Consider the following 16,008-nt stretch of genomic DNA (forward strand, 5'->3'; position numbering starts at 1 on the left):
ATTGTATGGTATAGGCGGATATGAAGGAGGTAGAATCTGCAGGCCTTCATTGGCCAACTCAGAGTCTAAGTGGATACCACAATTACGGCTTGAGCATCTGGTTGTAGGTCATGCCTTCCACACTGGGCATATAGGATGTATTTTTTAAAAAGTCCTCTCTTAACCGTTGCTTGTTTAGATCCTAAGTATATCACCACAGCCTGTGAGATGGTGGCAGAAATGGTGGAGTCTCTGCAGTCGGTGTTGGCCTTGGGTCATAAAAGGAATAGCGGTGTGCCGGCGTTTCTCACGTCAGTGCTTAGGAACATCATCATCAGCCTGGCCCGCCTGCCACTTGTCAACAGCTACACACGTGTGCCCCCACTGGTGAGTCTGGTTGTTCCTTGCAGAAGACCAAGTACGGTGAAATGCACCGGTAAGCCCTGGGCTGGGCACACTTGAGAGGGCGGGACAGAATCCCTGCAGCCCAGAGGCTGCCTGCTGTGGTAATGGTGCCTGCTGTGATTCTGGTGCCTGCTGTGGTTCTGGTGCCAGGCTGCTTTCCTCGGGCACCACGTGTGGAGGTCGCTAGTAGAAATACTGGATTTTCTAAAATGAACTGAGGCCCTACATCCCTAAGAGATTAGTGTTAGACCTTATTCTAGAGCAACTAGACCGCTTTGCTTAATGGCAGACCAGAAACCACACCCCCTCGAGTGAGTGAGATTTTCCTTTGGAGATAATTCATGTTTTTCTACACAATTTTGCTGTTGTCTTCAGAATCGGTTTAAAGTAGGTGTTATTGCCAGGCGCAGTAGTTCATGCCTGTAATCCCAGCACTTTGGGAAGCCAAGGTGGGTGGATCACTTGCGGTCAGGAGTTTGAGACCACCCTGGCCAACATGGTGAAACCCCATCTCTACTAAAAATACAAAAATTAGCCAGGTGTGGTGGCGGGTGCCTGTAATCCCAGCTACTCAGGAGACTGAGACAGGAGAATTGCTTGAACCCAGGAGGCGGAGGTTGCAGTAAGCCGAGATCGCGCCACTGCACTCTAGCCTGGGCAACAGAGCAAGACTCCGTCTCAAAAAAAAAAAAAAAAAAAAAAAAAGGTAGGTGTTACTGATCAGAACCCTTGTTTCAGATAATATGAGGAGCTTAGCTTGAGGAGAGTGAGGGTTGATGGAGGGGGACTGACTTCTGCCCAGTGAAATGGCATCATCCCCCACCAGCCTGCTGAAATAAGATGATGGGACCTGTTCCTCAGGGCCTGCAGCATCCTCAGGCAGGAAAGAAAGGCCGACCCGGCAGGGTGTGAGCCAGCAGGTGTAGGTCAGTGAGAATGGAGCCAGGTCCCAGGGAAGAGGCTTGTGGCTGCCTGAGAAGGGTGCGTGCCTGCCTGTGTGTGTGTGTGCATGCGTGTGTATGTATGCTGGAGAGTCTAGGGAGGCTTGCTCCAAGGACGCAGTATTGTTTGATCCTGAGAGATGAGGAGGATTCTGCCGCAGGGGCTGAAGGTATTCCAGATGGAGAGCTCATTCCGAAGAAGAGACCAGTGCCTGGCGGTGCTGGAAGCAGTTGCAGAACAGGGAGTTGTAGGCTTTCCTGGGAAGAGAGCAGCAGGAGTGCTGGAGAAGCAGGCCACCCTTGCTGCATGGGGTTGCTCTCGGCCCCACTCTTGGTGCACAGCGAGTCACTGTGGGTTCGTTAGCATCTGGTTCTGAGACAGTAACTGCTCCTTTGGAGGGGCTCGGGGAGACCATGCAGGAGGGCACAGTCTTGAGGTCATGCCGTCCAGAACACACTTGAAGTTACGCCAGGACAGGCTGCACGCTGTAGATAAAATTCCTCCAGCAAGCTCTTAACTGGCATTGAGTTCCCTGAGTGCGGTCATCTGGAAGGCAGGTGTGACAGACACTGCAGTCTCCCCCTGGGTGGGTACCAGAGAGGAGCATAGGGGAGCATAACCGATTTAAAGAGAGGGCTTTCCTGTGGTGAGGTAAGAGATTAGCTGGTCATTATCATAGAGCCCCCTCTGCCTTTGTGCAGATGGGCTGTAGGAATCCTGGGGTTCCGTTGGGTCCTTTGTCACCTCACTGAAGGCATGTAAGCTGAGCTGGCCAGACCATGAGCTGATCTTGCCACTTGAACAGCATCATGCCTGTCTCTGGATTCTTCTGTGCATGGCACTTGTCTGAGCACCTCATGCACAGAGAACTGGACTTCAGAGTTTACAGAAATAAGCTGTATGGTTCATTTTCATGCCTGCTTGCCAATAAACATATCTGAGCTGAACTTCATTGAATGCCTGCCTTTATTCTAACACACCATCTGCTGTTTGTGGGCGAGGGGGGCTGTCTCTAACTCCTGCCTGCCTCTCTCAGCACTCCCTGAGTGGGGTGTGCCAGCAGCCTCAGGATGAGGACAGGAAGTGGGAGGGCAGAGCAGATTTGGGAGGGCCACTTGATGGGGAAGGAAGTCCCAGGAAGCAGTTGGAGCTGTTTTCTGGCGGAGAAGGTGCCAGCTCTGGGACAGTGTTGGGGTAGTAAGGAGGGAGCCCAGTGGAGAGAAGTCGGGCTTCCTGCTTCCTCAGTGTGTCTGTCCTGACTCAACTCGGGTAATGTCACTTCCTTTTCATCTTCTCAGGTGTGGAAGCTTGGATGGTCACCCAAACCGGGAGGGGATTTTGGCACAGCATTCCCTGAGATCCCCGTGGAGTTCCTCCAGGAAAAGGAAGTCTTTAAGGAGTTCATCTACCGCATCAACACACTAGGTACTACTGGGGCCTCTCCTTCAGGTCACCGTTGTCGGACATCTACCAGGAGGAAATCCAGAGCCCCCAGTACTGGGATCTTCTCATTTGACTCCAGAAAAGATTTAAGCATGCTAATAATACAAACCTATGTAAATACATTTTGCAGTGTTGGCAAAACTCCTTTTATACTGAGAAAATAGATCCCAGTTCCTGTGTTTTGTGGCTTGAATCCCAGCTCTGTGTATTCCGGGCTTGTTTGAAGTCAGGAAAGGTTCGTGTGTAATGGACAACGTGAGACCAAATTCTGCCTTAGATTTTGCGTTTAGGCTAAACAGTGGCAGCACTTGTCTCAGAATGTTTTCTTGTGTTCACCAGTCTGATCCTGTTGTGTCTCAGTGGTACGTTTTCTCATATGGAAACAAGCAGACGGGAGCAGATGGAGTCAGGTCTCTTGGCACTCGCCTTCCCCAGAGCCTAGAGGCAGCATGGGGAGAAAGCAGGCTTGGGGCTCAGACAGTCCTGGTCTGCTTCCAGCCCTCCTACCTGAGCAGCGCAGGACAAGTCCCTCTAACCTCTAGAGACCCTCAGTTTTGTCATATGTAAAATGGGGGTCATGTCTATTTCATAGAATTGTTGCAGATTTAGAAATTACATTTCTAAACAAATGTTACCCCTTATTTCTAAATAAGTGTCTAAATGAATAAGTCACCACTTTTGCCCCTATTTGATGGCAAGAGGTGTGATCTTGTGGTGGGACTGTAATCAGTCAGTTCTCAGTGACTGTGCCCTGCTGTGGTGTTTCCTGGAATGTTCCTGTCTTGTCCTAGAAAGTCTGGCAGGGGCACCCTGACTCCACTGTCCAGTCCTCTCCCCAGTCCCTCGGGCTTCTGCAGATTTGAGGCTTGTTTTGATCCCAGAAGGTTGTGGCAGGAGACACCTTGCCTCTACTTTCCCCTTTATAATTCAATGTCCAAAGAGAGCCCTGGGCAGGAACCTCACACCAGCTGCCTCACGGAGCTCCTCCTCTTCCTCACTGTGAGGATCAGTATCAGTGGCCTCCTGGTCTCTCCCCCTTGCCTAACATGAGCTCCTTTGCTTATTTGGGTGCGCTTGCTCTTGAACTGCCCATCGGACGTACATGACCCAAGACTGTGCTGCAGTCCTTGCCTTGTTCGTGCTCATTTTCTTCTTTGTTCATTTTTTTCCCTGTAATGTAAGTTGTTATATTTGTCTGTATCTGTCCTGCATGCGCTTCTTCTCTCTGTCTCTTGTTCTTTCTTTACCCAGTTTATCACGGGGACCTCGATGTCCATTGCTGTAGTTCTCCTGTCCTAAGCACCCCATCCCGTCTCTCTGGCCTTACCACAAGGGGCGTGGCTGCCTCAGACATCATGATGGGGACATGAAGCACAGCTGTCAGAAACAACTGTTCGTTAGATACACTCAAATGCAGCTCATCAATAGGAATGGAGGGTCTATCGGATGTATTTTCACTGAATCCCTGTTTCTACCTCGATACACTCTTTTTGATCTGTTCTTCTAGACAGGTCAGAGGAACCATTACTTTGACTTTAAAATTTTTAGCAGCTTTATTGAGGTAGAATTCACATACTACAGATTTCACCCCCTCTAAGCGGACAGCTTGGTGGCCTTTAGTTTTATCCACAGAGTTGTGCAGCTAGCTGCACAGTCTCAGGGCTGGACTCCAGGGAATATTTTAGCCCATCTAGTGAGTGGGGCAGAAGTGGCCCTGGCCCTGCACGAGGTCGCCTGCATGGGCATCCCTGCCCTGTCCCTGTGTCTGCACCACTGGGGGTTGACCAGGCTGCCAGGGCTGACTTGGGCTGTGCCACCTGCCTTTCACGTGCCTCGGACAGTGCAGCCGATGTTTGTACTTCAGTTTCCTTGATGATGAAATGGAGGGGATAGTGTTCCCCGCATCATAGACCTGTGTGAGGTTTAAGGGACTCACTGCCCTTGGCGTGGAGCCTTCTCCAGGGGTCGTGCTATGTCGGCATGGCTGTCAGCTCTCCGTTACAGGCTTGAGAAGGCTTGACACTATCTCATGTAACATTTACATTTCTAGGCTGGACCAGTCGTACTCAGTTTGAAGAAACTTGGGCCACCCTCCTTGGTGTCCTGGTGACGCAGCCCCTCGTGATGGAGCAGGAGGAGAGCCCACCAGAAGTAAGGCCACACCCCGTGCTGGTTGGCACATGGGCAGTTATGGCCACCTGCAGGCCTTTGGTGGTGAATAAAATAAGGCACCAAGCTGGTGTTTTTTTTTTTCTCTTACCTTATTTTTGAAAGAGTAGCCGAATGGTGTCTTGACTGATATTCCAGAGCAGGGACAAAGCCTGCTGAGGTTTGGGGGCTGTGATTACCAATGGCTGGAATGCATTTTATTACGGTGCATTCCATGTTAAGGATCAATACGATTGTGCCCTTTCTGGAAAATATCTTTTAATTTATCAATATTCAGAGGAGTGTAGGTTGAATTAAAATGAAAAGGCACTTTATAAAGGTCATGAGTAGTACCTGGTTTCATTTTTCTAATGTCTTGCAGAGATTTTACTAGGCTTCTTGAAGTGTTCACGTACATTACGCTAACATGATATTAATAGTAACTGTGCTCTGGTACAGCGAAGCCAGCAGAATGGGAAGTTGTGGAATGCAGGTCCTTGATTCTGATAGAAGGTGTGGTTTGAACTCACAGAAATGACAGTTTGGAGGGTAGACATAGGTCACAAGTCATCAAGATTGTCTTTAAATTCATCCATAGAAGCTAACAGGTTGTCATAAGCAAGGCCTCTAAAATGTATGAGGGAATTCAAAGATAATTTATTAAAAAGTAATTCATGTTTGGAGTTTTGTGCCCAAAGGAGTCCTTGATTTGAAAAATGGACGTTTGCCCATCAGATTGTTTCAGGGCCCTGCCTCGTGCCCCGTGAGCTCAGCCTGACAGAAGTCCCTTGGTAGCACTTAAGGCTCCTCCTCCTCTCATTGAGGCAGGGTAGACTCTGGGTTCTGCAGGCAGAGCTGGTTGTGGGTGTCTTGCTGCTCTTGTTGACGTGTGGGCTATCCTTCCAGGAAGACACAGAGAGGACCCAGATCAACGTCCTGGCCGTGCAGGCCATCACCTCATTGGTGCTCAGTGCAATGACCGTGCCTGTGGCCGGCAACCCAGCTGTAAGCTGCTTGGAGCAGCAGCCCCGGAACAAGCCTCTGAAAGCTCTCGACACCAGGTTTGCTTGAGTTCCCACGTATCTCCGGGACATAGCAGGTGCTGGGGACAGTGGGTTCCCCGCTGAAGCATCCAGCAGCTTCGCCCAGGCCGTTTTCCTTCGTTGCTAGAATTGAAAACACTGTCCATGTGGCCTGTGCAGGAGGTGCAGACCCAAAGGGGGCCTCCTGGTCAGTGAGGAGCTGGAAACGCGACAGGAACTGATGTGGGGTTATTGAGCATTTAGGGGTAGACATTAACAGAGCAAGAATGAGCGGGCAAGTAGTAGAACACCCACCTAAGGGCTCACGGGCAGGTGCTCACTTAGGAAGTGAGTTTCATTTGGTATTACACCAGGTTCCTTTAGGCAAAGTGGAGGGAAAGTTCTGGTGTTTTTCACTTGTAAGATTTTGAAGGAAACAAAACACTGTTTACCTTTTTTCTGAAATGTAGGTTTGGGAGGAAGCTGAGCATTATCAGAGGGATTGTGGAGCAAGAGATTCAAGCAATGGTTTCAAAGAGAGAGAACATTGCCACCCATCATTTATACCAGGCGTGGGATCCTGTCCCTTCTCTGTCTCCGGCTACTACAGGTACCTGAGGGAAAGGGTGGCGGCGGCGGGTCGGGGGGGCGCGGTTGTACTTGGGCTAGAATGAGAAAAGACTGGCATGCTCACCACACCAGTTATGCAGGAAGACCTGAGTGTGGTTTGAGTTGGAGGCTGTGGTGCTAAATATGCTGCCCCTTTCATAAGCAGGAGTCTTAGTCAGGCCCAGGAAGGAAATAAAATCTGGAAATGAATTAGAAGCATTATCTCCTGCCAGTCAAGATGTGAGAAGCGAAAGAATTCTCACAGGCTGTAAGACCAGCAGGATTTAAAAGTTGAATTAGCTGCTTATGTTAAGAACTCAACCAAGTTTATCTACACAAGCTGAATCTCCAGCTTTTTCTAAGAAACCATGTGTGGCAGTGGCTGCAGGGTGGGGCACAGCTGGGCCTGAGCACCCCGCTCCCTGCACCTCTCCCCTCCCTGGGCCCTGTCTGTCAGTGCCCACTCTCCCACCAAGCCTTCCGGTTGTGTGCCTGCCCTATCACAGGCATCGGAGTTTGTCACCTGGTTTAAAAGAAGAGAGTTGTGTGGGGATTTGGGGATGCGTGTTTTTCACTCAACAGTATTTTAGCATAGAGCTTTGTGATTCCGTAGTTATTTAGGAGTTTAAGCACCTTGAAGGCTTTAGTTGCAGAAAGTTCTGTGTGGATGTGCAATGTGTTATACGCAGTGTCTATGACACTCAAATGTTTATTAGGGCGTTGAAATAAACCGATCACTTGGAGGGCCATGGATCCAGCCTTCAAGGAGCTCACAGGTCATGAGGACCCAGGAGCAATGATCTGTCATAGAAGGCAGAAAAGAGGGGCACAGAGGTGGGTGGGGGGCATACACAGGCAGCTCCTGGAGCTCCAAGGGGAGGAAGTGCTTCCAGGGAAGGGGGCGTGGAGGCCCCTTGGGAGGAGGCGAGTTGATCTGGGGTCTGGCAGAGGGTTAGCTGGGGACATTCAGCTGGAGGCTGGTGCCCGGGAATTGGGGGGGATGCCCAGCAGAAAGACATGAGGAGGTTTTTTGGCCTGGGGCGTGGGGGGTGTGAAAGGTCAAGTGGGGGCATTATCCTGCTCCCGCTCCTGCCGGCTGTATCTGGTCAGCCTGGGCACTGAGGTGGGGTTCTGGAAGGCACTGTTACCAAAATGCTTATCTGGGTCCCCCAGAGAGCTTGCCTGCCTGGACTGTCGGCTTGCCTGCAACTGCTGACTGCTAAGCTTTTGCAGCTCAGCCCACAACCAGTTCCTACTCACAGAGGTGGGAGCTGAGGGGTGACAGGTGAATGCTGCAGTCTCACTTGTCATAGAGAAAAAGTGACAGAGTCCAGCTTGCCCACTGGCCCTGCCAGCTTAACTGGTTATAAAGTGACAAACCCCCGAGACCAACAGGGCTCTGCACAACCTGGGCCCTTCTGCCAGTGGCAACGGCAGGTGGCTCACGCCTGGGTGCCTGTCTGGGCAGGAGCTGGGCTGGTACGGGGTGGGCCTGCGGCCCTGCGTCCCTGTGCAGGTCAGGACTCGGAGTGCTGGTGTTCACAGGTGCCCTCATCAGCCACGAGAAGCTGCTGCTGCAGATCAACCCCGAGCGGGAGCTGGGAAGCATGAGCTACAAACTCGGCCAGGTCAGTCTCGTGCCCCCGCCACCTGGCCTCTGCCCGTTTCTGTCCTCAGACTTTGGCGCTTAACACACCCAGGAGAAAAGCTTGGTGCACTTTTTAAATGAAAGGAAGTTTTACTTTAAAAAAAAAAAAATTAATGTTTATTGTTTTTATCCTTTTTATTCCTAGGTCCCGCAAGAAGAGGAAGTATTACTTTTGTTTTTATTTATGTTCTGTATTCCAGAAAGTAGTTAAGAGACCTCGCATGTAGCGATGGAGATGTGTGTAAGAGACAGTCAGAGGGCGTGAGTTGGACTTAAGCAAGGACCCTGAGACACAAAAAGGGGAGGGTGAGGACAGAGTGGAGTCAGCTGAGATGCTCAGGAGGAAGTAGACGCCATGAAGGGCCATGGTATGGGGGGCCGCAGGCTTGGCCGTGAGTGTCCCTGGGGCCAGCTCTTGGGGTGCTCCCTGAGTGTCCCTGTCCCTGTGGCCAGTGCTGCAGGGGGAGCCCAGTGTGCAGGCAGACAGCTCGGCCACTTCCTAGCAGGTCACGTTGGTCTGTGCTTCTGTTTCCTCCTCAGATAAGTGAAGGGATTGAAGGATCTGGGCGTGGTGGCTCACACCTGTAATCTAGAACATTTTAGAAGGCTGAGGCAGGAGGCTTACCTGAGCTCAGGAGGTTGAGGCTGCAGTGAGCCATGACTGCACCACGGCACTCCAGCCTGGGCAACAGACCAGTACTCTGTCACTTAAAAAAAAATGTAAACAGAAACATAGGGCCATTTGCATATGATGGCACATGGCGTGGAGCCCTACAGGTGTATGCTGGAGGGGGGCCCGGCTGTGCTGGCCGACTTACACCTTTTCCTCCACCCCATGCTGTGTCTTTCGCTCACTTGGTTCCTGGTTTAGTGAAACCAGTTGTGCAGGACAGTTCTCTTTGTAGCTTTTGTTTCCGTGGAAATGGGTTAGAATATGGTGTTTAGAAACACTTATGAGCTCTGAGAGTTTCCTCTTCTGAGTTCCTGGCCTGCAGCCTTCACAGCAGAAACCCTGTGATGTCACATGCCTGTTTCTGTTCCCTGCTCTCTGCCTGTACTGTCCTGTTCTGTGCCTGCTGGTTTCAGTGACAGGAAGCAGGGAGCTACTGGACCAGCCTGTGTTTTTCTAGACATAGTTGGAAAAAGAAGTCCCACTCTTCTGTCCCTCACCTTTGACAGATGTTTCCACCCCAAGATAAGTGAAAATGACCGATAGGATGCGCTGTATTTTTCACGGAAGTGTTTCTGAAGGGCAGGCTGAGAGTGAGAGGCCTGGGGCTCACTGGGTGCCTCCGGCCTTGTCCTGGGCCCGGGGACACTGGTCTGTGCCCGAGATATTCCCTATTCCTCCCACCCCGCTGCATTTGCCCACATCCTTCGATGTTTGTGTTGTGTCCAGCGTCTGCAAGCAGACTGTCATGGGATCATACTGGGGCTGAAGTACGGTCCTACCCCTGCCCTGTCTGGGGCTGAAGTACAGTGCCACCCCTGCCCTGTCTGGAATGTTCAGCCCCTAGATGCCACTGGACTGAGCCACTACTTGCTTTTGGGAAAGAGGGGTGGGGGTTAGGGGTCTGGGCGAGGGGAGTGCAGGGGCTGCTCCTTGGCCTCAGAGTTGTTCATACAGACTCCTCGCCCACTCCCTGCAGGGTGCTGGGTGTCGGGGGGAAATGGCCCTTGGTGCCAAGAACGTGAGTTGGGGCTAGTGCCAGTGATGATGGAGAACAGCCTTTTATGGGCACACAGCCCACAGCACTGTGCCAAGTGCTCGAGGCTTCCAGAGAACCAGGCAGAAAGGAGGACAGTCGAGGTGTGCTGACCGCATGGTGGCTGCGTGATCTAGAGCACGGGTCACAAAGGCGCGAGGGAGCTCTGGTCTGGGGTTTACCACAGTGACTTCCAGTGAGGGAAGCTGGAAAAGGAATCTCACGTGTTGGTTCCGTGTTTTGGGGACTCTGTTCAGATGTCACTTAGGAGTGAAAGCGTCCCTTCGTAGAGCCTCTTTCTGTGTCACCCTCCTCAGCTGCTCGTGGGGTTGACTGGCCCCTGACTCATGCCTTTAGCGTGTGCTGGAGCTTCCCAGCAGCAGTCCAGCCCCTGCCCCACCCTCTCTGTGGGCTCCCTTGCCTGTAACCTGGGGTGTCTGAACGACCCTTGCTAAGGGGCAGACTGTTCAACGGTAGGCATGTGCTGAGTCCCGGGGCCGCACCCACCCACCAGGAGCCTGGCACTGTGGCCGCAGCGCTGAGCAGCGCGCTGTTTCTGTGGCAGGTGTCCATACACTCCATGTGGCTGGGGAACAGCATCACACCCCTGAGGGAGGAGGAGTGGGACGAGGAAGAGGAGGAGGAGGCCGACGCCCCCGCACCTTCGTCACCACCCACGTCTCCAGTCAACTCCAGGTTTTCCAGTAGCCTTTTTGTTTTTTACAGAAATTTGAAATTTCTTATCAGTCATTTGATTTGTTTGAGGTGCTTCTTGAAATGAGCCTCTCATCTCATGTACCTGGAAAATACCCATCTCGCATATTCCACAGGAAACACCGGGCTGGAGTTGACATCCACTCCTGTTCGCAGTTTTTGCTTGAGTTGTACAGCCGCTGGATCCTGCCGTCCAGCTCAGCCAGGAGGACCCCGGCCATCCTGATCAGTGAGGTGGTCCGATCCGTAAGTGAGCCTTCCCATTCCCCTCACACCCGCATGTGCCACATGCACCACACACACCACACACATGCTGCACGCGCACACACACATACCACACACACCACACACACACGCCACATGCACACACACACACACATGCACCACAGGCACCATACACACCACATGCACCACATACACGCCACATGCACACACACCCCACATGCACGCACCACACACACCACATGCACCGCACCACACATGCACACACATCCACACACAGCACACACATGCCACATGCACCACATACACCACACACGTGCCACATGTGTGCACACACCACATGCACCACACAGCACATGCACCACACGCACCCCACGTGCACACACACACGCCACACACACCACACGCACCCCACATGCACACACACATGCCACCCACACCACACGCACCCCACGTGCACACACACATGCCACACACACCACACGCACCACACACACCACATGCATGCACCATACACATGCCACATACACCACACATGCCACATGACGCACACCCCCCACACATCACATGTATGCGTCATACATGCCACACACACCACACCACACACATGCATCACACACATGCCACATGCACACGCACCAGACACATGCCACACACTACACACATGCCACACGCGCACACACCCCACACACCACATGTATGCATCACACACATGCCATACACACCACACACACACATGCACCACACACATGCCACATGGCCACACACCCCACACACCACATGCACGCACCACACACATGCCACACACACCACACACACACATGCACCACACACATGCCACATGCACACACACCCCACACACCACATGTATGCACCACACACATGCCACACACACCACATGCACCACACACATGCCACATGTACACACCACACGTATACACACCCCACCACACACGCCACTTGCACACCACATGCGCACACACACACCACATGCACACACACCACATGCGCGCACACACACCACATACACCACACGTACACACCATACACACACCATAAATGCACCACGTGTAGCACGCACCCACACAGACACGCCACACACATACACCACACGCATACACCACACATGCACACATGCGTCCCGCACAGTAATGTCTATTGGGCGTATGAACACGACTTGCCAGTAGTAGCGTTCTGGATCCGTTTCCTGGATTCTAACAGCGCGATTCTCCCCTTGCTCTCCTGGTGTTCCACATCTCCAGCTTCTAGTGGTCTCAGACTTGTTCACTGAGCGCAACCAGTTTGAGCTGATGTATGTGACGCTGACAGAACTGCGAAGGGTGCACCCTTCAGAAGACGAGATCCTCGCTCAGTACCTGGTGCCTGCCACCTGCAAGGCAGCTGCCGTCCTTGGGATGGTAAGTGACAGGTGGCACAGAGGTTCCTGTGCTGAAGCCACGGGGGCCCATCTGCCTTGGGACCTGGTGTTGGCCAGAGGTGTTGGGTGTGGCTGCCTCCTTCCAAGAGTTGACCCGAACTGGACTCCACGGCCCACGTGAGCTGCAGTGCTTCTCAGCTGGAAGGGGTTCAGCGACGGTCAGTGCCATCCACAGGCCACTGTGATGTGGGTCGTGGCGGCCAAGCCATGGTTTGGGGGTCCCATATCCCTGGGCTTGTGACGTCACTGTAGTAGCCCATCCCCACAGAACCACGGTATGTGGTGGCACTGAGGCATCGTAGGTGGTGGAAACGCGACTGGCTTCCCCATGCTCTGCCCTGAGGCCTGACTGCCTCACTCCCCTTCTCAGTTATGTTCCAGGCTCTCCGAGCTTCTTGGCTGGATAGCTTCTCTCCTTGGGGCTGTTTTGTCACAGTGACCCTGTGTTTCCAGTCCCAAATCTGGGTGCTAGAGTCTCTTCTTAGCATGGTGGTTGTCTTAGTCTGTTTTGGCTGCTACCACAAGTTACCTTAGACTGGGTGATTTATAAACAGTGGAAATTTACTTCTCACTGTTCTGGGGGCTGGAAGTTCATGGTCAAGGTGCCAGCAGATTTGGTGTTTGGTGGGGGCCGCTTTCTGCTTCATAGATGGCATCTTCTCGCTGGGTCCTCATGGTGGAAGGAGTGAACAAGCTCCCTCAGGCGTTTTAGAAGGGCCCCAATCCACAAGGGCTCTCCCCTCATGACCTCATCACCTCCCAAGGCCCCACCTTCTTGTACTGTGGCACTGCAAATTAGGTGTCAGTGTATGAGTTTTGGGAGGGATACAAACATTCAGACCATCCCAAGGGTCAAGTGTTCATCCCTTGAGCTCCTCCTTATTCTGCTTCTGGTTTATCAGGATTCAGCCAGCGCAGCATGGTACCTGTATTCTGTGGCACATCACCACACGGTATTTGCCAAGCATCCATCACCTGTACACGTGAAATCGTTGCCCGTGGGTCCCGACATCTGGTGAAGCATAGTCAAGGATGTCAGAACTGTCAGAGCTGGCGCCTCTGGTTCTTTGTCATGTGGCATTACCTAGTAATCCATTTTATGATAGCAATGGAAACTCGTTTCTTCAGCAAACAACTGAGTGGCTGCCGTGTGCCAGCCGTCTGGGGCCCTTGGTGAGAATGGCATGGTGGTGCCAATCAGGGCCTGCCTACCCCATGCTCTGGATGGGCTCCTGTCTGTCAGTAACGACAATGCTGTCATGACGGTGATGGGTTTTTTTGGCATCACTCCAGCTGCTAACATTTGTGGAACTCTTCCTCCTGCACCCCCACCTGACAAAGGCACCCCCAGGCGGCCAAGGTCAGAGGTTAGCTGGCTTGTCTAGGTCACACAAAATGCAGCAGAGGTTGGGGTGAGCCCATGTCCGTGACCTGGAGCCTGACTCCCTCCCTGCGAGTCTTGACTGCTCTTGCCTAGACTGTCCTCCCCGAGTCCAAACGCCAGTCTTCCCTTGTGGGTGGCCTTCAGCCTGGTGCCATGCTGGTGACTCAGCAGCCATCCAGGGAGTGGAAACAATGAGTGTGTGGGTTCCCTGTGTGGGCATCTCTCTTCACTGCGAACACCCTCTGGGTGTTTCCCACACGATGTCAAAGTGGCTCTTGGAAGGGGTCCTTCTCCTTTGTGGGGAGTTTCAGCTGCTGGGCTAACTTGAATTGTAACTGTGGTTTTGTGCTCAGGCCCAGATCCCCCTAGGCCATCAGTAATCAAATGAGAAATAATCATTTTGAAAAGCAGATCCTAAGGCAGGATGGTCATGGACACTAACTCCCAGCTCTATGTGCATTCATGCCTTCTTGAAGATGATCATCCTCTGTGAAGGTTTTCAGCGTGTCATGCTTGGTACTGACGTATCCAGAGCATGTCGTTTTGAGGTATTTGCCCACTGTTGTGAAATCCGTGCCACTCAAGAGCAGGTCCTGATGTGGGACTTTCAGAAGTGGGACCTGGGGCCATGCGCAGTCCTTAGGGAGTTGCCGCGTGGCGTTGTGTGTATGAGGGGATAGCACAGGGTGAGGTGGGGGCCCAAGAAGGAAGTGATCCACAAAGAACAGCGTCCTCTTTCGATCCTCATTCCTGGGATGGGTGGGAGTGGCTTCTGTGTCTTCCGGTCATTTCCCCAGCGGAGAGGCTCCTACCACTGCCGAGAACCTCATCATTCCACAAAAACAAGAGGCCGCCTGGCCATCCAGCGCTCCATGGGAATTCTGTGTCCCCGTAGTCTTGGGCTGAAGGAGGGTGACATTCCTTGCTGACTTCTGCAGGGGTCTCCTCACTGTTAAAGAGCAGATTGAAAGTGAAGAACGTGGGCGAAGTGTTTAGGTTGATATTTCACCCTGCAAGGTTTTGGAAACTAAGTGAAATTGAGGCCATTTTGGTTGAAGTTGGCAGAAACCACCATCAGGGATCCCCAAGACGACCCCCAGGCTTTTCTAGAAAGACTCTCCGCTAAGATGTGTTACGGTAAAAGCACACAAAACAAAATCAGCAAACAAAATCAGCAAGGGCAGAGGCTCATGGGGCGATGTCCCGAGGACACCAGGCTCGAGCTTCCAGAATCCTCTCCCAGCGGGGTCACACAGGACGCGCTCAACTCCCCGCACAGTGAGTCGTGACAATGCGTATGCAGTGTTGTCACCAGGGAAGCCCACTAGAGACTTGGTGCCAGGGTTTTTACTGGGGGCTGGGCACATGGGCACCCTCTGCCTCCCTCGTGCCCAGACTCCGGACTCCCAGAGGGAAGGCAAGTTCTCAGCACAAACCCTGGTGCCCACACAAGCAGCTGAGCACAGGGAGCCCCTCCTCAGTGAGGATGGTGGGCACCGTCCCGACACCAGCCAGGGTCCTGCCTTGCACACAGACCTCGCAGGATGGTCTCCAGTCTGCTGTGTAGTCTCTTCTGCACACAAGCATGAGGGCAGCGCCCCCGCCTCGGCTGTGGGGAGGATCCACTGGGACATGAGCTCTGGTGGCATGCAGCAGCTTTTGTCTGTGTGTGCCTAGGACAAGGCCGTGGCGGAGCCTGTCAGCCGCCTGCTGGAGAGCACACTCAGGAGCAGCCACCTGCCCAGCAGGGTCGGAGCCCTGCACGGCGTCCTCTATGTGCTGGAGTGCGACCTGCTGGACGACACTGCGAAGCAGCTCATCCCAGTCATCAGCGACTATCTCCTCTCCAACCTGAAAGGGATCGCCCAGTGAGTGGGAGCCTGGCTGGGGCTGGGGCGGGGGTCTCAGAATGAGCTGTGAAGGAAGCAGCGTCACCCTCTCCAAGTGCCCAGGCCCCTGGCCAGATGGCAGGCAGGTATCAGTGGGAACCCAGGTGGGCACCATGGCTGAGGTCAGTGAGATGCAAGGGCACAGGTGCATCCTAGAGGCTTCCTCGGGCACCCCCAGTGAGCTGGAGCTCTCGCCTCTGCTGCTGTCTCATGTGGCGCTTAGCACACTCCCCCACGTGCCCATTCCTGACTCTGCTCTCGAGGCCATTGGCTCTCATTCTCTGCTCCCAGAACCCTGTTATTACCCAGGCCAGCCTCCTCTCTGCACCTTCCCTGCCCTGGCCCAGCACCTCCCTCTTCTTTCCACCATGATTCCGAACTCACCTTATCTTAAAGCTGCTGGCAGCAGGTTCTGTACAGATGTGTCCTTGACAAAGCACGGCTGGTGCCACAACCCCT

General features: G+C 53.0%; 1 protein-coding gene across 1 annotated transcript in view; it reads left to right on the forward strand.

The window, feature by feature from the left end:
* The window catches only part of HTT (huntingtin), a 166,804-nt gene that overhangs the window by 140,677 nt on the left and 10,119 nt on the right, over window positions 1–16,008 (forward strand). Inside the window, exons 52-61 of the mRNA XM_055245541.2 lie at window positions 179–366; window positions 2,625–2,751; window positions 4,820–4,920; window positions 5,824–5,978; window positions 6,410–6,549; window positions 8,094–8,176; window positions 10,468–10,598; window positions 10,733–10,862; window positions 12,101–12,256; window positions 15,338–15,528. Coding sequence (XP_055101516.1) covers window positions 179–366; window positions 2,625–2,751; window positions 4,820–4,920; window positions 5,824–5,978; window positions 6,410–6,549; window positions 8,094–8,176; window positions 10,468–10,598; window positions 10,733–10,862; window positions 12,101–12,256; window positions 15,338–15,528 — 1,402 coding nt within the window. The remainder of the gene's footprint in view (window positions 1–178; window positions 367–2,624; window positions 2,752–4,819; window positions 4,921–5,823; window positions 5,979–6,409; window positions 6,550–8,093; window positions 8,177–10,467; window positions 10,599–10,732; window positions 10,863–12,100; window positions 12,257–15,337; window positions 15,529–16,008) is intronic.

This window comes from Symphalangus syndactylus, chromosome 16 (genome assembly GCF_028878055.3).
Source record: "Symphalangus syndactylus isolate Jambi chromosome 16, NHGRI_mSymSyn1-v2.1_pri, whole genome shotgun sequence".
In the NCBI taxonomy this organism is placed as follows: Eukaryota; Metazoa; Chordata; class Mammalia; order Primates; family Hylobatidae; genus Symphalangus; species Symphalangus syndactylus.